A 21,118-nucleotide genomic window follows, 5' to 3' on the forward strand; every position below is an offset into this window, starting at 1 on the left:
TTTTTCTCTCTGACAATTTTAGTTTAATGATGAGAAGAAGTTGATGAACTTTCATCAGAATCTTCAGGATATCACGGAAGATCAACTCAGTTTGGCCTCAATCCACTATATGCGATCTCACTACCAAGAAGCTATTGATATTTATAAGCGAATACTCCTAGATAACAGGTCTGTGTCCTTTCATGTCTACTCCAAATCTCATTTTGTTAGCTTTTTTCTGGAACTGGTTTGGCTGAGGACCTAGTGTCCTTTCGATCTATTATCACCATGTGTTCAAATCTGTTTAGCTAATAATGTGGTCAGATTAAGGACTTCTTATTCTCAGATCAGGATTTCTCCATTTTCATTTCACTATCACCCTTCCAAGGAGCCTTTTTGGTCTCCCTCCTCCCCCATCACCTTCTCATGAAAGTTTGAAACCAAAGATATACTGTATGTCCATTTATATACTGAACATATATCTAGGCTTTATACTTAAAATGAGTACGATTTTCCACTTCTTCATAAGGATTTTTACCCCTTTGGGGATGATATGGCCCCTGTTGAAAATGCATGATCTAAATGTATCATTTCAGCATTGTAATAGGTTGTAGGGAATTTGCTGACAAAATTAGAAATAAACCATTCTGAAGAACCAACATTCCCACTTTATCACTGACCGCTGGGTATCTTTCCCACTTCCCCAAAATACCTCATCCACCTGCCTTCTCCCCTTTTGCTTACCTGCACCCAACCCATTCCCCTTCTCAGTCATGGAGTCTGCCTGCTTTGTGTGTCCATCCTTTGTCTGATGTATGCTTATTTATAGTTTAGACCAGTTACAGCATACATTAGTTTAGTCTTTTTAACATGAACTGGTAGGAGTTGAATGCTTCCCTTTCTCCTTTAGTTGTCATCTCTCGTTCTACTTAAATAAAAACATCCAAATATTACAATACAAAAGAAAAATATTGCACTGATGATATCTTGCCTTCTTTCTTCAAAAGGCAAATTCATGTCCTTCTCACCTGGCTGTCCATTTGAGCCATTAAAAAAGTCTTTGTAGTTTGACAACCTTACTATGAAGTAGACTTAAACTGTTAACCCTTAATTCTTTCATCTAATAGGGAATACCTTGCCCTCAATGTGTATGTGGCCCTATGTTACTACAAGTTGGATTACTATGATGTGTCTCAAGAAGTTCTGGCAGTTTACCTTCAGCAAATTCCTGATAGCACCATCGCACTCAATCTTAAGGCCTGTAATCATTTTCGCCTTTACAACGGCAAAGCAGCTGAGGTAGTGATGGAAATATGTTTTTAATTTACTTAATTCCACTTTGAATAACCCTATACTTTTTGGGTTATTCATAAGACTCTATTATTTGTAACTCCTGGTTAATATCCCTTTGTTATCGCCAGGGTGATTCTATGAGAACCAACTATATGTAAATATTTATATTGATTAGATATTTAAAAAAAATGTCGATTTCTGAATTCTGTGTGTCTAATGTATTGTAGATATCTTTACCTACATGCTTTACATTACCTTAAATATGTCAAAACTAAACAGTTCTGCTTCTTCCTCTAAAATAGGTTTGTGACTCTGTGGTTCATTGTCACCAGCATATAAATCACATTGCAAGCCTAGGATTTCCATCAGTCTTTTTCTTCACCACCCCATCTAATCATCTACCAGTTCCTTTCAGTTCTGCATCCTAGATATCTCTTTGATCTATCCTTTCTTCTCCTCTACCACTGTTCTAGTCTGGGCACTCCTCATCTTTTATTTCGGTTCTTTAAATAATTTCTCTGCCTCTAGCTTTGTCCTCTCCAGTCTAGCCACTGACATTGTTCCACACACCATGCTCTCCTACTATCATAGCTTTTCTCATTTCCTGGAATGCCTTATTCTGCTTGGTACAATTCACCATCTCTTTCAGAATTATCTCAAGAGGCAATAGTGATAAACATTTTATAAATACTTAGAAATTAGCTAACTTCTAGGCACTGTGCAGAATGCTTTGTATCTATTATTTAGTTCCCCTGACAATCCTGTGGAGAAATTCTGCTTTAGCTTTCTTTATGTAGGAAACTGAGAGTGCATAGTAGACCATACATGGGACCTCTTTTATTTAACACTATACACACACACATATATACACATATACAGAGAGAGAAAAAAGAGGGCATGTTCTATACTATATTTATTTACAGATACTTATTTATGTAATAAACAGGTGATTTTTTTTTAAAGATTTCATTTTTTTAAGTAATCTCTACACTAAACATGGGGCTCGATCTTACAACCCCAGGATCAAGAGTCACACACTCCACCAACCAGGCGCCCCTATACAAGTCATTTCTAGATTAACAGTGTGGGGTGCCTGGGTGGCTCAGATGGTTGGGCGTTTGCCTTCGGCTCAGGTCATGATCTCAGGGTCCTGGGATCGAGTCCCGCATCGGGCTCCCTGCTCCTTGGGAGCCTGCTTCTCCCTCTGCCTTTCTCTCTCGCTCTCTCATGAATAAAAAAAAAAAAAAAAAAATCTTTAGATTAACAGTGTGAGGGGGGCCATGGAAATTACTTCCTCAACCATTATTTTAGTTGCTGGCAGAAGCCACCAAGATTCAATGTAAAATTTGTGCATGTGTCAAAATTTTAAAATCCCACCCCTGCCCAAAAAACAGTCCCAGCTGGGATCGTGCCACTGGAGGAGGAGGGAAAGGAACTGAAACCAGCAAACTAACTCTATCAAAGCAAAATTCACTGTGTAAATGTAATAGCAGGGGACATTATTACATCGCTGACAGCAGACTCAGCTCCTGAGTGAAACAGTATTTAGTAATTGTGGGAGAGGGGTGGAGTGGAAAGCATGTGTCCTGTGCATAGGCCCAGATTCACTTTTTGTGGCTTATGTCAATGAAAGTGGTCTGTCTGGCAATACAAATGCCCACCACTTCAACTGCTTAGTATGCAATCGAGCAGTCCATTTGTATGTTGTGTATAATATGTTCTTGGGTGTACTCACTTCAACTACAGAGCCCCCGGAGTCTGCCTAATTGGCTGGTTTCCAGCATCAGCAGTTTAATAGTAAACTGGTTCGCAATTTGATCTCTTTAGAGTTTATGGCCTTTGGTAAGAGCAAATAAAAGAAATATATTCTTGCCTTTCTACCTTGAGTTAATCTTGGGGATTTGCCAATATTTTCCAGTCTATTAAATGTTTACATTTTGTCTGCACGTGTTCTTTCCATAGTCTGGTATGGGTAGCGAGGTTAACCAGTATTCTGTAGGTCTAGCATGATGCAAGTCAGGGCACCAAACTATATTTCCTATCCCCCAAAAGACATGCTTTTTCACTTGAAATTGTGTCTGTGCCATTTACATATTAATTTTATAATGTATTCCAGCAGGAGATGACTATGTCAAATGTACCCTGACAAGGTTTTTTGGGGAGGGGGTTGTTAGCAGTAGAATATAATTTGTGTTTGCCGATAATTTTATTAAACCACTTAAAAATCAGGCATTCCTCTAGTAATTTGTATAATCCATCCAATATTCTATGGTTCGTTCTCTCCACAAACACCAATAGCATTCCGCCCTTTTGTAGTAAGCATGATATAATCTGTACTGATTCACTTAATTCTTGAGGTACTTTAAATAACTTGCCCAAAGTTTTATGACTAACAAGTGACAAATTCAGGTCTCAAACCCTTGTCTATCTGACTCTAAAGCCCATAGACTTAACTGCAAATTTAGGGGTACTTTCTTCTTTTCTCTTATATGTGATTATAGGTAGATAGATAGATAGATAGATAGATTTATAGATAGATATTTGTAGATGTATATAGGTATATATGTAGATACAGATATAAAATACCATGCATGTTATCTGCTAGTTGCCTGGTTATCTTTCATCTAGACAAGCTTATTGAGGATTGAAACTGTGTCTTTTGACATGTGTGTCCTGGTACCTGGCACAACGCACACACAAAGTTGGTGTCAATTAAATATTGGTTGAATGAGAATACTAAGACTTCACACTTAGTATGACTAAGAAATTAAGGGAGACTCGTGTTTAAAGAAGGAGGAGGGGGCACCTGGGTGGCTCAGTCATTAAGCGTCTGCCTTTGACTCAGGTCATGATCCCAGGGTCCTAGGATCGAGCCCCGCATCGGGCTCCCTGCTCGGCGGGAGGCCTGCTTCTCCCTCTCCCACTTATCCTCCTTGTGTTCCCTCTCTCGCGTGTCTCTCTTTGTCAAATAAATAAATAAAATCTTTAAAAAAAAAAATAAAGAAGGAGGAGGTTCAGAAGAAGTCAATAAAAATGAAGATTGAGAAAAAGCCATTGGGTTTCATAGGATTTCCTACAATGTCCTACTCTGATTAGGATATCATTATTATTGGGGTTCGAAACTAGATGACAACGAGATAAGGAATGGGTGAGTAATTGCTTGGACTGGGATTTGTCATAAAGGCTATGGCAGAGGGATGACAAGTAGGTCATGGAGCAGTAGAAGCAGTGACAATAAGATGCTGCTGAAAGGAAGGGGAATGCTAGTTTCAGAGGATAACTAGTTAAAAGAACTTTTTCCCCCAAACTGGGAAGGCCTCCAGAGCAGTGATTAAGAGCAGGAGCTTTGAAATCAGATAGACCCCAAATTCACTTCTGGGTGGTAGGTGTGTGGCTTTCAGTGAACTACTTAACCTCCTTAAGCATCACCTGCAAAATAAGGAAAGTAATAGACTGACTTATTATGGGTCTCTGTAAAAATTAAATGATATGATGTACGTAAAGTCTCTAACTTGATATACATAGTAAACTCTCAGTAAATATATATATATATTTTAAAGATTTTATTTATTCATTTGAGACACAGAGATACAGAGAGAGAGAGAGAGAGAGCATGAGCAGTGGGAGAGGCAGAGGGAGAGGGAGAAGCAGACTCCCGGCTGAGCCAGGAGCCCGAAGTGGGGCTCGATCCCAGGACCCCAGGATCATGACCCGAGCCGAAGGCAGATGCTTAACCATCTGAGCCACCCAGGCACCCCAACTCTCAGTAAATATTAACAATTATCACATATTTTGGAGGCAGAAAGATTGTCAAAGCTATCTATCTTTTCCTTTATGTTTGGTGCTTTCTGTATCTTGTTTAAGATGATTTCCTGGCCCAAGATCATATTCTCCGGTATTATCTTCCTTTTTTTAAGAAAAAATTTATTTTTTAAAAATATGTAATCTCTACCCCGGGTGTGGTACTTGAACTCATGACCCGGAGATCAAGAGTCACATGCTCTTCTGACTGAGCCAACCAGGCACCCTTGGTATTATCTTCTAAAAGCCTTCTTGTTTTGCCTTTTTCAAATCCAAATTATCTATATTTATACTATATTATATTTATTTTTTAAGATTTTATTTTTTTTAAGTAATCTCTACACCCAGCATGGGGCTCAAACTCACAACCCCAAGACCAAGAATTGCATGCTCCATCGACTGAGCCAGCCAGCCACCCCTATAAATATATTATATCTAAAAGGTTTAATTTCTCAATTAAAAGACAAAGATTGGCAAATTAGATTGAAAAGACAAAACCCTAATATATGTTTTAAATATAAGGACAGAAAATTTGAATGTAAAAGGATATGTTTCATGCAGAATATTTCTTACATGGTTTCTATCATTGGTGTCATGCTTTTAGAAAGGTCATTTTCACTTTAACATGGATAAGATGATCCATATCTTCCATTTATAGTTTTATTTTTTAACATCTTCATTGAGATGTAACTCACAGACCCTATAATTCACCCTTTTAAAGTATACAATTCATTGGTTTTTATTATATTCACAGATATGTGCAATCACCACCACAGTTTTAGAGCATTTGCATTACCTCAAAAAGAAACCCCATGCCCCTTAGAAACTCCATCAACCCCTGGCCCTCCATTCCCCCAGCCCAAGCAATTGTGAATCTGCTTTCTGACTCTAGATTTGCTGATTCTGGATATTTCATTAAAAAGTAATATACAATATGTGAACTTTTATGACTGTCTTCTTTTACTTAGCATGTTTATAAATTTATTCATGTTGTAGCCTATATTAGTACTTCATTCATTTTTATGACCAAATAATATTCTATTGTATCGATAGACTACATTTTATTTTTCCATTCATCAGCTGATGGACATTTGGGTCATTTCCACTTTTGGCCTATTATGACTAATGAATGCTGTTATAAGCATTTGTGTACATGTTCTTGGACATGTGTTGGATGTGTTTCCATTTCTCTTGGGTATATGTCTAGGAGTGGAATTGTTAGGTTATATGGAGCTCTATATTTAATTGAGGAACTGCCAGACTGTTTTACAAAGTAGCTACACCAGTTTACATTCCCACCAGCAGTGTATAGGAGTTTCCATTTCTCTACATCCTGGCCAGCAGTTATTATCTGACTTTTTTATTGTAGCCATCCCATTGGATGTGCAGTGAAATCTCTTTGTGGTTTTGATTTGCATTTCTCTGATGACTAATGATGCTGAACATCTTTTCATGTGCAGTGAGTTCTGCTTTAAATTCTGTGCCCTAGGCATCTCACTTGGCGCAGTTCTGGCTGGCCCTGCCTGAAATCAGAACTGTCCTCATGATACTAAAAGATTTTGTCTTTTCACTTTCCTTTGCTCAAGTGTGCCATGAAGCTTTCCAGAGACGGCATAATTTCAAAAGAGATCAAATGCAGATGCAGACATGCCAATCTAGCTGTCCTCTTTTAAGCCAGACATTAAAGAGATTTGCAAAAATATAAAACAGTACTACTCTTCTCACTAAGTTTTTGTTTTGTAAATGCAGTTTTCTTAAGTGAAAGATATTTATGTTAATGTGTAGTGGGCTTATTATTATTTTTGATTAATTGAATACTTTAAAATTTCTGTTTTAATTTCTAATACAATATATATTGTACTGTGGGCTATTTATGTGGGCTATGACCCACTAAAACAAAAGCTCTTTGGGATCCTTAATAATTTTTAAGATTATAAAAGAGATCCTGAGATCAAAAAGCTTGAAAACTGCTGATCTAGCCTAATATTACCAAACACTTTGGAATTGCTGCTGTGGACAAGAGAAGGGATTAATAAAAGGGTTGCTGAAGCAGATGCGCAATCCCATATGAGATCAAATAGAACAAGTTTGTAGTGGTTAGTGAGAACAATCAAGAATTTAATTATTTTATCCTGAGAAGCTTAGCTACCTAACTGATGGAAGTTGAAAAAGGAGGAGAGGAAGATTACTCAAAATTATAGATTGGCAAGGTAGGAATAACGGAAAGCTGAGGAAGGATAAGTGAATCTAAGGTGTTAGTGAAGATGCTGGAAATGACTGACCGTTTGTTCTACAGGGAGTGAAGGGGGTAATAGAATACAGAAGAGATCTGATAAGTCTAATAAATAATAGGAGAAGGTATTTTAATTGTGCTAAGTAAATAAAAGGCCAATGCAGCCGGAAGGAGGTACTGTGAGAATTCGGGATATAGGTGGAATGATCAGATTGAAGAATTAACCCCAGTTTTCAAAAGTTTAGCTCCTTTATCACCTTTGACGCTGCAAGAAAAGATTAAGTAGGAGTCTTCAGACGTGGGCTTACCAGTTTCAAACTTGCTGCTTAGTGTAAGTTTCAAATCATTTATTGTTTATAAGCCTCAATGTTCTCATCTGTAAAATGAGGTTAACAATCACACTGACTCTTAGAGTCCTGAGGAACAAATGAAATACGAATGAAATGGCATGTTAAACTCTTGGTAAACTATAAAACATTGTGCAATTATGTGGCATAAGAACTGTACACTTGTCATTTTCCTAAGCCTTTCCTTTTTCAATTTCAGGCAGAACTCAAAAGCTTGATGGACAACGCTTCTTCTTCCTTTGAATTTGCTAAAGAACTCATCAAGCACAATCTGGTGAATAGCAGTTTCCTGTCTTGACTGAACTGAGTCTTAGCCTACTTCGGTATTTCCCAGCAGTTAGAAGGGTGAATGAAGGGAGATATTGCAACAAATACTTCTCTACTCCAAGTGAGCCCCTCCTTGCTATGGAGGAGAGAAAATTAAGTTCTAGATATCAGGTCCTTCCCTCAAGGAAACCCCTCCTGGGAGAGCAGTAATACATACATAACATTTAGAAAGAAGTGCAAGGCAGTGTAGGTCCAAGTGTTCATTCTGTTGGCAAAGACCAAAAGACATGTATCCTTGTGGGGTACAATAAACGGGAAGGATTTTCTGGTGAAAGTCCAACTCGAGTTCATCTTTGAAGGCTGGCTGAGATTTAGAGGGTTCGCTGAAGGCAAGGATATGGAGTTAGAACAAAAATGACATATGTGAAAGATTATGAGCAGGCTAAGCTTACTAGAACAGAAAGTGTGTCCTGGGGCATAGTGAAAAGGAAAGTCTTAAGGAAAAAATAAAGAGGCGGTCAGGCTTAAGGCTGGACTCTGACGGCCATTGATAAAAAAAAAGTATCCACATTCAGGTAAAGTTTAATTGATAATGCAATATTGTGGACACAGAGCAGATGCTTTCAACTCAGACACCTGGGGACACTGGGAAAATTACATAATATTGCTGAATTTCAGATCCCTCATCAGAAAATGGCATTAATAATACCTACACCTTTTCCTTCTGATTTCTCTGTTCCCCTTTTTAGCACCAATTCTGCTGAGACTCTCTCCTCCCCTTTACCTCTGATATCTGCTTGGTCACTTAATCCTACTGATTCTTTCTTGGCAAAGTCTTATATTTATTCCATTCCTTCTCTATTTCAGGCCTCCATCACAGATATAATTTTCTCTGGATAGTTTCTATTATGAGCTTCTGCCTCTTTTCACTTCTCATCTAGTTTATCAACTTAAATTTTTGTGGAGAATGATGTATTAGAGATAGTAGTCTGGAAATCAAGCTTGGAGAGAGATTAGGACTGGAGAGTAGATTTAGGAGTTTCATAAGAGAAATGATAGCTACAGTTCTGACAACTAAACTGTAAGAAGAAAGGAGAAAAATATGGTCCCAAGAGAGCGTTTAAGGAGCTGAAGGAAGGAGAATAAGCAGATAAAACAAGAAAGGGGGGATGGGAAATATCACCTAGATAATGCAATGCCATTTACAACTGCACATTTTAATCACTTGGGAGGTTTTTAAAAATAATGATGCATGGGCTCCACCCCCCAGAGATTCTTATTTAATGGTTGGGCTAGGGCTCAGCTATCAGTATTTTTTTTCTTAACAGTTTCCCAGGTGGATATAATGTACAGCCAGAGTAAAGAACCACGATATGTATATATGACTAGAGGGGGTATATCAGCTAGTAAATAGAGATTACCCTTGGAGAGTGGGATTAAAGAGAGAAGTAAGAGTATGGAAATTGTCCTTTGTCCTTTTGTAATACTATATATGTTTTTTTCCAATGAACAAATATCACTTTTATAGTTTAAAACAAAGTCTAAACATACTAAGCGATATAAATGGTTGTTCTGAGCATTGGCTTTTGCAGTCAGACTTGAGGTCAAAATCAAGCTACACCATGTACTAGCTTTGGACCTTTGGGTGAGGTCCCTTAGCATTGTTGAGACTCAGTGTTCTCATATGTGCCGTAAGGGAAATTACAGTACCTACCTTATTTTCTTGTGAGGATTAAATGAGGTAATGTATGTAAGATACTTTACACAGTATCTAACATAGAGTGTTTAGTAAATCATGCTTTTGTGGTCATGCTACAGCCATCAGTGTCCAAACTACAGACACGTCATTGAGCAAGAGGACAGAAGAATCCATTGAATTGGTTAAAGGAGTTAATTCATGACTTGTGAGAGTAAGTTCACTAGTGTACTGGGAATAGGAATTAAGGAGTGAGAGAATAATAAGGTTGAAGCAGTAAGCCACACAGTTTTGAAGTGTGGCATTGAAAGGAAGGAGAAAAATAGGGTACTATCCGGAGGGAACAATGGCACCAAGAGAAAGATTTTTGTTTGTGTATGTTTAAAGTTGAGAAGTAGGACCAGGACAAATGAAGATAGAATAATTAATAGAGAAACAAGATCCAGATCGAGTTGAAAGTTATGAGAATCCATTGGATTGGGAGAACAAACATTGTCAAAATGTCCATACTACCCAAAGCAATCTACAGATTTAATGCAATCCCTATCAAAATACCAACAGCATTTTTCACAGAACTAGAACAAACGTTCCTAAATTTGTATGGAACTACAAGAGACCCCAAATAGCCAAAACAATCTTGAAAAAGAAGAACAAAACTGGAGATATCACAATCCCAGATTTCAAGATATATGACAAAGCTGTAGTAATCAAAATACTGTGGTACTGGCATAAAAACAGACATAAATCAACAGAACAGAATAGAGAACCCAGAAATAAACACACAATTATATGGTCAATGAATCTTCGATAAAGGAGGCAAGAATATGCAATGGGAAGAAGTCTCTTCAACAAATTATGTTGGGCAAACTGGACAGCTACATGCAAAAGAATGAAACTGGACCACTTTCTTACAACATACACAAAAATAAACTCCAAATGGATTAAGAACCTAAATGTGAGACCTGAAACCATAAACATCCTAGAAGAGAGCACAGGCAGCAATCTGTCTGACATCGGCCATAAAACATTTTTCTAGATATGTCCCCTGAGGCAAGCACAACAAAAGCAAAAATAAACTATTGGGACTACATCAAAATTAAAAGCTTCTGCACAGCCAAGGAAATAACAAAACAGAAAGACAACCTATTGAGTGGGAGAAGATATTTGCAAATGACATATCCAAAAAACATTATCCAAAATATGTAAAGAACTTAAACAACTTGAGGCACCTGGGTGAATCAGTTGGTTAAGTGTCTGGCTCTTGATCTCAGTTCACCTCTGGATCTCAGAGTTGTGAGTTCAATCCTGCCTTGGGTTCCACACTGGGTGTGGAGCATACTTAAAAAAAAACAAAAAAAAACTTCTACAACTCAACACCAAAAAAACCCAAATAATCTAATTTAAAAATGGGCAGAAGACCTGAACAGACATTCTCCAAAGAAGACAGACATACAGATGGCCAACAGACACATGAAAAGATGCTCAACATCACTCATCATCAGGGCAATGCAAATCAAAACCACAGTGAGATATCACCTCACACCTGTCAGAATGGCTAGACTCAAAAACACAAGAAACAAGTGTTGGCAAAGGTGTGGAGAAAAAAGGAACCTTTGTGCACTATTGGTGGGAAAGCAAACTGGTGCAGCCACTCTGGAAAACAGTAAGGAGGTTCCTCAAAAAATTAAAAATAGAATTACCATGTGATGCAGTAATTCCACTACTGGGTGGAACCCAAAGGACATGAAAACACTAATGCAAAAAAATAAATGCACTCCTATGTTTTTTGCAGCATTATTTACAATAGCCAAATATGGAAGCGACCCAGTGTCCATCAATAGATGAATGGATAAAGAAGAATGGATACAATGGATTCCAGTGGATACCATGGAATATTATTCACCCATAAAAATGAATGAAATCTTGCCATTTGGGACAGCATGGATGGATCTAGAGAGTATAATGCCAAGTGAAATAAGTCAGTTAGACAAATACCAAATGATTTCACTCATGTGGAATTTAAGAAACAAAATAAAGAAAGAAAAAGACAAACCAAAAAACAGACTCTTAACTATAGAGGACAAACTGGTGGTTAGCAGAGGGGAGGTGGGTGGGAGGACGGGTGAAATAGGTGATGGGGCTTAAGATTACACTTATCACGATGAACAGAGTAATGTATATTATACACCTGAAACTAATATAACTAATATAACACTGTATATTAATTATACTGGAATTAATTTTTTTTAAAGTCATGAGATCAAGAAGACAAGTAGAAGAATTAATCTTAGCAAAAGAAGGGAACATCTCAGATGAGGAAGAATCAAGAAAGATGACCAAGTGGATATTTTTGAATTAGAAAGGAGAGATTAGGTAGCTCATGTCTGATGGCCTTGATTTCTGTATATTTATTTGTGAAACAACTTCCTATGTGCCAGACACTGTGCTAGGCTCTGGGTACACAACAGTGCACAAAACTGCTTTCCTGAATGGTATTTTGTTTTAGCTCTTCTCTATAGCATTTACTGTCATATAACATAATACTTATGGGTTTGCTGTTTGAGGCTCTCTCCCCAGTTGAGTGTAGCCTATGTAGTGACGGGAGTAATTCATTCCTGCTGTAACCCCAGTGCTTACTACAATTCCAGGCATATGGTAGGTGCTTCTGAGTATTTACGGAGTTAATTAAATGTTACCTACTATGTACCACACATTTAGCCCATTTTAACTCATTCAGTCCTCATAATAGTCCTGAAAGGTAGACATTATTAATGCCATTTAGAGATGAGGAAATAGGCTCAGAAAGGTTATATAAATTCCTTCATGGAGCTTGTTTGTTTGTTTTTAGAAAGGGAGAGCAAGTGGGGAGGGCCAGAGGGAGAGGGAGAGAGAATCCCAAGCAGACTCCATGCCCAGCAGAGACCAACATGGGGCTCGATCCTACAACCCTGAGATCATGACCTGAGCCAAAATCCCAAGAGTTAGATGCTTGGGGCACCTGGGTGACTCAGTTGGTTAAGCCTCTGCCTTCAGCTTGGGTCATGATCTCAGGGTCCTCGGATCAGGCTCCATGCTCAACAGGGAGTCTGCTTCTCCCTCTTCTTCTTCCTCTGCCCCTAACCCTGCTTGTGGGTGTGCTCTCTCTCTGATAAATAAATAAAACCATTAAAAAAAAAAAAGAATTGGATGCTTAACTGACTGAGCCACCCAGGCACCCCCTTCGTGGAGCTTTTGATACAGAGTATCTGTCTAGAAAAATGTTTTACTAATTTTGGGGTACTTTAAGAGTTTTCTGCAGTTCTTGGGGTGCCTGGGTGGTTCAGTCATTAGGCATCTGCCTTCGGCCCGGGTTGTGATCCCAGGGCCCTGGGATCGAGCCCCTCATTGGGCTCCCTGCTCAGCGGGAAGCCTGCTTCTCACTCTCCCACTCCCCCTGCTTATGTTCCTGCTCTCGCTATCTCTCTCTCCGTCAAATAAATAAATAAAATCTTTAGAAAAAAAAAGTTTTCTGCAGTTCTTATGAAGAGAAAAGGAAAGGTATACAATAGGTTTATGCCTTTATTCTGTTTCTTACATTTATTATAATTTAGGTAATAGCTTGCTTTCAATAGGGTCAAGGTGGTGTGTATACTGAGAGCTTCAAAAATATATTCAAGGAATAACTGAGTACCCAGTTATAAGTGGCAACTCCTTAATTAAACATTTCCACCAATAAATATATTCATACTTATTGCTGTAGTAACAGACTTTGTCTATCTTTAGGTTGTTTTCCGAGGAGGTGAAGGGGCTTTGCAGGTTTTGCCTCCCCTGGTTGATGTCATTCCTGAAGCTCGGTTAAACTTAGTGATTTACTACCTTCGTCAAGGTAAGAAAAGTTTGTCTTGGTTTTGCTTATAATGAGATATTTTAGAACATTTAATCTCTAACTGAACTACTTGCTTAACTTTTAAAATCCATAATACTTCCAAAAATATATTTGCAACAGGTTCATAGGAGAGAACAAATTTATTGGTACTTATTTGTTGTGCCTTTTCTCTTTATCCTCTTTCCGCTTCTGTTGCTTCCAACCTTCTCCCTCATTCTGTTTTTCTTTCTTCCTCTTCTTTTTCTGTCTTTTGTTCTCTACCCATTCTATTTCAGTTTTTCCACGGTTTTTACTTCCCCTTCCTTGTGGTTCTTTTTCTATGTGTAAGGCACATCCACATTTTCTTGAGTTTCTTTTTTTTATCATATTTGCTCTAATTGTCTGCCTTTCTGTTTCTTTGTGCTTCCAGCTTCTTATGAGAAATACTATGATTCAAAGCTAATGTGATATTTACTGCCCCTAAGTAAGGCTAAAATTGTTAAGACACGTGCCTAAGCAGTCTCTGATCTGACAGTTTTGAGTACAGGATAGTAGCTACCATGCATTGGTGGTGGCACTCTGTCATGGACCCTGGACTGACAGTGTGGGCCTTTTTAGGTGCATGGCAGACACCAACCAGACAACATATTCCTTACTGGGGAAAATGTAAGTGTTTATTAAAATAAGAACATGAACTTGCAAACCGTTCTATTTGATATGGAAGCACAAAGAAATAGGCATTTGGATAAGAATTAAATATCTTACATATTTTAGAAATTATTTATTATAAAATTTTTCGAACTAAGCAAAATAGTTTAAACACCCAAAATGCACACCCAAAATATTCATTCCAGATTCAACAGTCTTCAAAATATTGCCCTTCTTTCATCCTTTCTCCCTGTCCCTTTTTGTTGCTGAAACGTCTTAAAGCAAATCCCAGACTTCATGTCATTTCACTCCTACATACTTAATATATATTGTCTTTTTAAGATTTTGGCTGTTTTACTTATATAACTACAATGCCATTGCTATTTAATACCCAATCCATATTCTTAGCTTGAACATTTTTTTAGGTGCTTCATGACTTACAGGTTTCCTAAGATATTTGGTTATATTTAGGATAATTACTCCACATTGAACTTGATGGAGAGTTAGAGGACAGATAAAACAAATCATACCTCCCATGAACGTTTGAATGCTGAAGGATCTTACCTTTTCGGGACTGTTTCAGAAGGGTTTGCTGGAATACAGACTATTATAGCTACTTATTTCTTGTATTTCAGATGATGTACAAGAAGCTTATAACTTAATTAAGGATCTGGAACCTACTACTCCTCAGGTAACTGAAAATGTGTTACCATTTTACTAACCAACTTCTGTTGAAAGTAGAATTTCAGAAAGATAGCAGGAAGGCATATTAGAGAAGATTCCAGCTTGTAGAATCTCGGGAAAGACCATAAATATTGATTTAGGAATGTCCTGTGAGACTTTTGATATGAAAATGAACATTCTGGATTTTTTTTTTTTAAAGATTTTATTTATTTGACAGAGAGGGAACACAAGCAGGGGGAGTGGGAGAAGGAGAAGCAGGCTTCCCGCAGAGCAGGGAACCTGATGCGGGGCTCGATCCCAGGACCCTGGGATCATGACCTGAGCCGAAGGCAGATGCTTAACGACTGAGCCACCCAGGCGCCCCGAACATTATGGATTTTTTAATGTTTTTAAACTCCCTTATATGTGGTCATTTCCTCCAAATGGATGAGGTTTGAAAAAACTAAAATCTAGAATTCTGATGGAACTAACAAGATATAGAAACTTATCTCATTAGTATAATTGTAACTTGTCTTTCTCCCCTACTGGATTGTTATTAGCTCTTTGCAGTCAGGGCCTGTGTCTGTTTGTATTTCCAACACTATGTACACTAGGCATGTAACAGACATTGCACTTACTGAATGAAAGACTGAAATGTTTCTAGACCCCATGAAATCTAAACAGATACATTTCTCCAGGGTATTAAAAGTTTCAGCATCTTTTGTACTGCTCTTTTTATGAACCCTTTTAAATAAAAATAGTACCTACATAAAAAATTTATAAAGCTTCTAAGGAAGGTATCTATCAAAGAATAGAGCCAAGTCTGACAGCGATGAAGGTGAGGCTCCAGGGCTCCAAAAGAGATAATACCTTACAAATGGAGATCAGAGGATACTTTTTTTTTAGGAAAAGGATTTTTAGCAAATAAAAGTTATTATATGATTAGAAAGGGAAGATAATATATATGATGTAGTCACAAAGAATGGCAGTGGCTAATAAAGTGATAAAAATTATTACGTAAATGTTTTATTGTTAATTTTTTCCACTGAGTTGAAATAAAACTTCTCAAGGTTTCCACTGAGTTTTTCTGCTTAAGATTGTAAATTTACAAATATGGTGAATTCTATTATATGGACACTTTCCTGAAAACCAAATGAAAGTCTCCTAATTCTTTCATTCAAGCCAGGGATGGAACAGAGAAAAGTGACTCTGGGTAACTTTTGATAATATATATAGAACATTAAGTTGAAATTAATTTTCATAGCTACGCATTCTTCGGAAATTAATTAGTGTTATTGCATGTTGCCAGGAGTATATCCTCAAAGGAGTGGTCAATGCGGCCCTTGGCCAGGAAATGGGTTCGGTGAGTATGAAATCACTGGTAATCTATAGTTGCAGTTATAGTGTGTGGAAAAGATCAAAATGAATGTTAAAGTTCAACCAGCAGTAAGCTCACAAATAGGCTTATCTACATTTCCTTTCCTGTCTCCATATCCCCCAACCCAGATTCCATTATAAAAAGAATTCTGTGATTTAAAGACAAAAAAAAAAAAAAAGAAAGAAAGAAAGCTTTAACTCTAAGAATTGCTGTTTCCTCTTTTAAAAGCCCAAATTTTAAGCAGTGTTTCTATCTAATAATAACTGAAAATCATTGCACAGCTTCATTGTTATTTTCAGGGAATTTGGTTAACCTTGCACACCCCTGAGCTCTAATTTTGGCATCTGTAAAATGGGGATAGTTGTTTCTTTGGCAAAGACTTTTATAAACACCCCAACATTGTTTAAAATTAAGTTCTTATTCATCTGAATATGACACATTAAGTTCTTTTGGGAACAAAGTGGATATAAATAAATATTTTTATCTCTAGCTCACTCTACAGTGCCTTGTATAGCAAATAGGGAGTAAATAGTTATTGAATAAGTGAATGAGTGTATTGAATTAATACTCCTTATAACTGTGACTTCTACCACAAGGTCTAATATATGATAAAAGAGCAGTATCTGTTGAATGTGTGAATGAATGACTAAATGAATGAGTTCATTTAATGAAGTTATTTTTAGGATAGAGTTTGGGGATTGGATTTTTTTTCTTCCTTTTTTATCTGACCCAGGGTAGATTTTAATTTAGTTTCAGGTTATGATTCTCTAGTGCTTATGCTAATAAAAATTAGTTTGTTTGGGAGAGGATGTAAAACAAGGGCATATGTTAAATCCTGGCACATATTTTAAAACCATAAAGTGTAATACAAATAAAATATTTTCAGCTTCTGTCAGCTATCTCAACTCTGCTTTGTTTTTCAGAGGGACCATATGAAAATTGCCCAGCAGTTCTTCCAGCTGGTGGGAGGGTCAGCGAGTGAGTGTGGTATGTCTGAAATCAGTACTCATTCACATGATTCATAATTGGAGTTGGTCATATATTGACTGGTGAAGTTTGAGTCTCTGTCCAGGGCTACATGTGTCAGACATGAAAGAAAAGTATCAAAGTATCAAGTAGGAGGTCCTGTGGGAAAGACACAAGAGAGAATATTGGGTTAGCTCTTCTCAACATCTCAGCTGAAGTGGGATGAGAGATTATATAAATAGAAGAGAATGAATATAATCTTTAGTTCATGAGAGTTTTTAAAATTTGATTCTGTTTTTGATCTGAAATGTTAACTTTTATTGATTTTTCTTTTTTTTTTATTTTATTTTATTATGTTAGTCACCATACAATACATCATTAGTTTTTGATGTAGTGACCCGTGATTCATTGTTTTGATATAACACCCACTGCTCCATGCAGTATGAGCCCTCCTTAATACCCATCACCGGGCTAACCCATCCCCCGACCCTCCTCCCCTCTAAAACCCTCAGTTTGTTTCTCAGAGTCCATAGTCTCTCATGGTTCATCTCTCCCTCCAATTTTCCCCCCTTCATTTTTCCCTTCCTTCTCCTAATGTCCTCCATGCTATTCCTTATGTTCCACAAATAAGTGAAACAGTATGATAATTGACTTTCTCTGCTTGACTTATTTCACTTAGCATAATCTCCTCCAGTCCCATCCATGTTGATGTAAAAGTTGGATATTCATCCTTTCTGATGGCTGAGTAATATTCCATTGTATATATGGACCACATCTTCTTTATCCATTCATCTGTTGAAGGGCATTTCGACTTCCCACAGTTTGGCTATTGCAGACATTGCTGCTACGAACATTGGGGTGCCTATGGCCCTTCTTTTCATTACATCTGTGTCTTTGGGGTAAATACCCAGGAGTGCAATTGCTGGGTCATAGGGTAGCTCTATTTTTAATTTTTTGAGGCACCTCCACACTGTTTTCCAAAGTGGCTGTACCAACTTGCATTCCCACCAACAGTGTAAGAGGGTTCCCCTTTCTCCACCATTTGTTGTTTCTTGCCCTGTCAATTTTTGCCATTCTAACTGGTGTAAGGTGGTATCTCAATGTGTTTTTTTTTTTTTTTTTAAAGATTTTATTTATTTTTTGACAGAGAGAGAGACAGCGAGAGAGGGAACACAAGCAGGGGGAGTGGGAGAGGGAGAAGCAGGCTTCCCGCTGAGCAAGGAGCCCGATGTGGGGCTTGATCCCAGGACCCTGGGATCATGACCTGAGCTGAAGGCAGACGCTTAACGACTGAGCCACCCAGGTGCCCCCTCAATGTGGTTTTGATTTGAATTTCCCTGGTGGCTAATGATGATGAACATTTTTTCATGTGTCTGTTAGCCATTTGAATGTCTTCTTTGGAGAAGTGTCTGTTCATGTCTTCTGCCCATTTTTTGACTTGATTATTTGTTTTTTGGGTGTTGAGTTTGAGAAGTTCTTTATAAATCATGGATACCAGCCCGTTATCTGTAGTGTCATTTGCAAATATCTTCTCCCATTCTGTGGGTTGCCTCTTTGTTTTGTTGACTGTTTCCTTTGCTGTGCAGAAGTTTTTATCTTGATGAAGCCCCAAAAGTTCATTTTTGCTTTTGTTTCACTAGCTTTTGGAGATGTATCTTTTTTTTTTTTTTTTTAAGGTTTTATTTATTTGACAGAGAGAAAGACAGCCAGAGAGGGAACACAAGCAGGGGGAGGGGGAGTGGGAGAGGGAGAAGCAGGCTTCCTGTGGAGCAGGGAGCCTGATGTGGGGCTCAATCCCAGGACTCTGGGATCATGACCTGAGCCGAAGGCAGACGCTTAACGACTGAGCCACCCAGGCGCCCCTTGGAGATGTATCTTGAAAGAAGTTGCTGTGGCCGATGTCAAAGAAGTTACTGCCTATGTTCTCCTCTAGGATTTTGATGGATTACTGTCTCACATCGAGGTCTTTTATCCATTTTGAGTTTATCTTTGTGTATGGTGTTAGAGAATGGTCAAGTTTCATTCTTCTGCATGTGGCTGTCCAATTTTCCCAGCACCATTTATTGAAGAGACTGTCTTTTTTCCATTGCATATTTTTTCCTGCTTTGTCGAAGATTATTTGACCATAGAGTTGAGGGTCCATATCTGGGCTCTCTATTCTGTTCCATTGGTCTATATGTATGTTTTTGTGCCAGTACCATGCTGTCTTGGTGATCACTGCTTTGTAGTATAGCTTGAAATCGGGCAACATGATGCCCCCAGCTTTGTTTTTCTTTTTCAACATGTCCTTGGCGATTCGGGGTCTTTTCTGATTCCATACAAATTTTAGGATTGTTTGTTCCAACACTTTGAAAAATGTCATTGGAATTTTGATCGGGATGGCATTGAAGGTATTGATTGCTCTGGGTAGCAAAGACATTTTAACAATGTTTATTCTTCCGATCCATGAGCATGGAATGTTTTTTCATCTTTTTGTGTTTTATTGATTTTTCAAGAGCTCTTTATATATTCGACTTTCATCATGTCATAGATATTTTTCGGTGGGTCATTTGCTTTTTAATTTTCCCTATGGTATTTTTTTCACATGTAAAAATATTTAAATCTTATCGAAGCTTATCTTTTTATAATGATATCTTACATAGGTATCTAGCTTAGAAAGTGCTTTTGTGCCTCCACAGTTATATAATATTCACTTATATTTCCCACCAATAGTTTTGTTGCTTCATTTTTATTATTAAAGTATTGACTTCATCAGTCAAGATTGAGTGTAAGATTTTAGGAAGAAGGGCTATTAAAAGGGCTGATAGTTAGCCAGTATGAACTGATATGGCTATTTGTACCAGTTGTCTAAGGCCAGCATCTATTTTGACGAACAGTATTTGGGGTGAACTAGTTGTTAAATATTTTTATCATCCCTGAATATTCATTTTCTTTCAGATGTTTCACTGAAACCATTTATTGAATAATATTTCCTTTCTTCATTTGATTCATTCATACAACAAAAATTTATTGAAGTGTTGGGGATATAGTAGTAAACAAAACAAACAAGTACTCCATCCTTGTGGAGCATACAGTCTAGTGGGACAGACAATAACCCCAATAAAGAAAGAGATTATATAGTATATCTGACTGTAGTAAGTGCTCTGGGGGAAAAATTGAACAGAGCAAGAATGAATAGGAGTGCCAGTGGCAAGGGTGGGGGTTAAACTAATTCTCTACTATCTCAAACAGGAATCCAAAAACAGACAGAAGGTTGGTCAGGATCAAGACCAGATGGTTCCATGGCAAATGATTTCTCCATTTGGGATTGGAAGTGCTGGGTTGTCTTAGATGAGTGATGATGGAGACTAAGCCATGTTAGTTGAATGTGCACGTGTCAGAGTGGGTGAGAGACTCAAAGCCCTGGAAAAACATCTGAGGAATACTGTACCCTGCAGGGTGGGTGTTCATTCTGGAGTCTGTGAGTTAGCCCCAAGAGAGATCATTGTCACTCTCAAGTACTGTGACCTCCATTATGATGAGGTTTTGTCCACTGAATAGAATCTATAATTTCAGAATCTGGAAAGATGTCTTGGAATACATTCCTATCTCTAAATTATAAAGTAACTCAAATTTCAGCTAAAGAGAACTTTCAGTTTCATGAATATACCTGGTTTCTTTTCCCATTCCATTTCAGATACAATACCTGGGAGGCAGTGCATGGCTTCCTGTTTCTTTCTGCTTAAGCAATTTGATGATGTCTTGATATACCTCAACTCATTTAAGGTCAGTATAGAATTTTCTAGATGAGTTTGTCTACAAAATATATAATGCGTCAGAAGTAAGTACTTTTAGAGGGACACCTGGGTGACTCAGTTGGTTAAGTGTCTGCCTTTGGCTCAGGTCATGATCCCAGGGTCCTGGAATCTTGTCCCACATTGGGATCCTCACTCCACAGGGAGCCTGCTTCTCCCTCTGCCTGCCGCTCCCCCTGCTTTGTGCTCTCTCTCTCTCTCTGATAAAT

At 37.8% G+C, this 21,118-nt stretch overlaps 1 protein-coding gene across 3 annotated transcripts in view; it reads left to right on the forward strand.

The window, feature by feature from the left end:
* TTC26 (tetratricopeptide repeat domain 26) overlaps positions 1-21,118 on the forward strand; it is a 56,877-nt gene that overhangs the window by 15,368 nt on the left and 20,391 nt on the right. For all 3 annotated transcript variants that reach the window (XM_035021199.1, XM_035021200.1, XM_035021201.1), the window contains 8 exons: positions 23-168; positions 1,107-1,278; positions 7,853-7,927; positions 13,379-13,481; positions 14,744-14,799; positions 16,081-16,134; positions 17,073-17,136; positions 20,792-20,880. In XM_035021199.1, the coding sequence (XP_034877090.1) occupies positions 23-168; positions 1,107-1,278; positions 7,853-7,927; positions 13,379-13,481; positions 14,744-14,799; positions 16,081-16,134; positions 17,073-17,136; positions 20,792-20,880 (759 nt within the window). The remainder of the gene's footprint in view (positions 1-22; positions 169-1,106; positions 1,279-7,852; positions 7,928-13,378; positions 13,482-14,743; positions 14,800-16,080; positions 16,135-17,072; positions 17,137-20,791; positions 20,881-21,118) is intronic.

The sequence above is a fragment of the Mirounga leonina genome, unplaced genomic scaffold (assembly GCF_011800145.1).
Source record: "Mirounga leonina isolate KUSES-001 unplaced genomic scaffold, KU_Mleo_1.0 Mir_174, whole genome shotgun sequence".
Lineage (NCBI taxonomy): Eukaryota > Metazoa > Chordata > Mammalia > Carnivora > Phocidae > Mirounga > Mirounga leonina.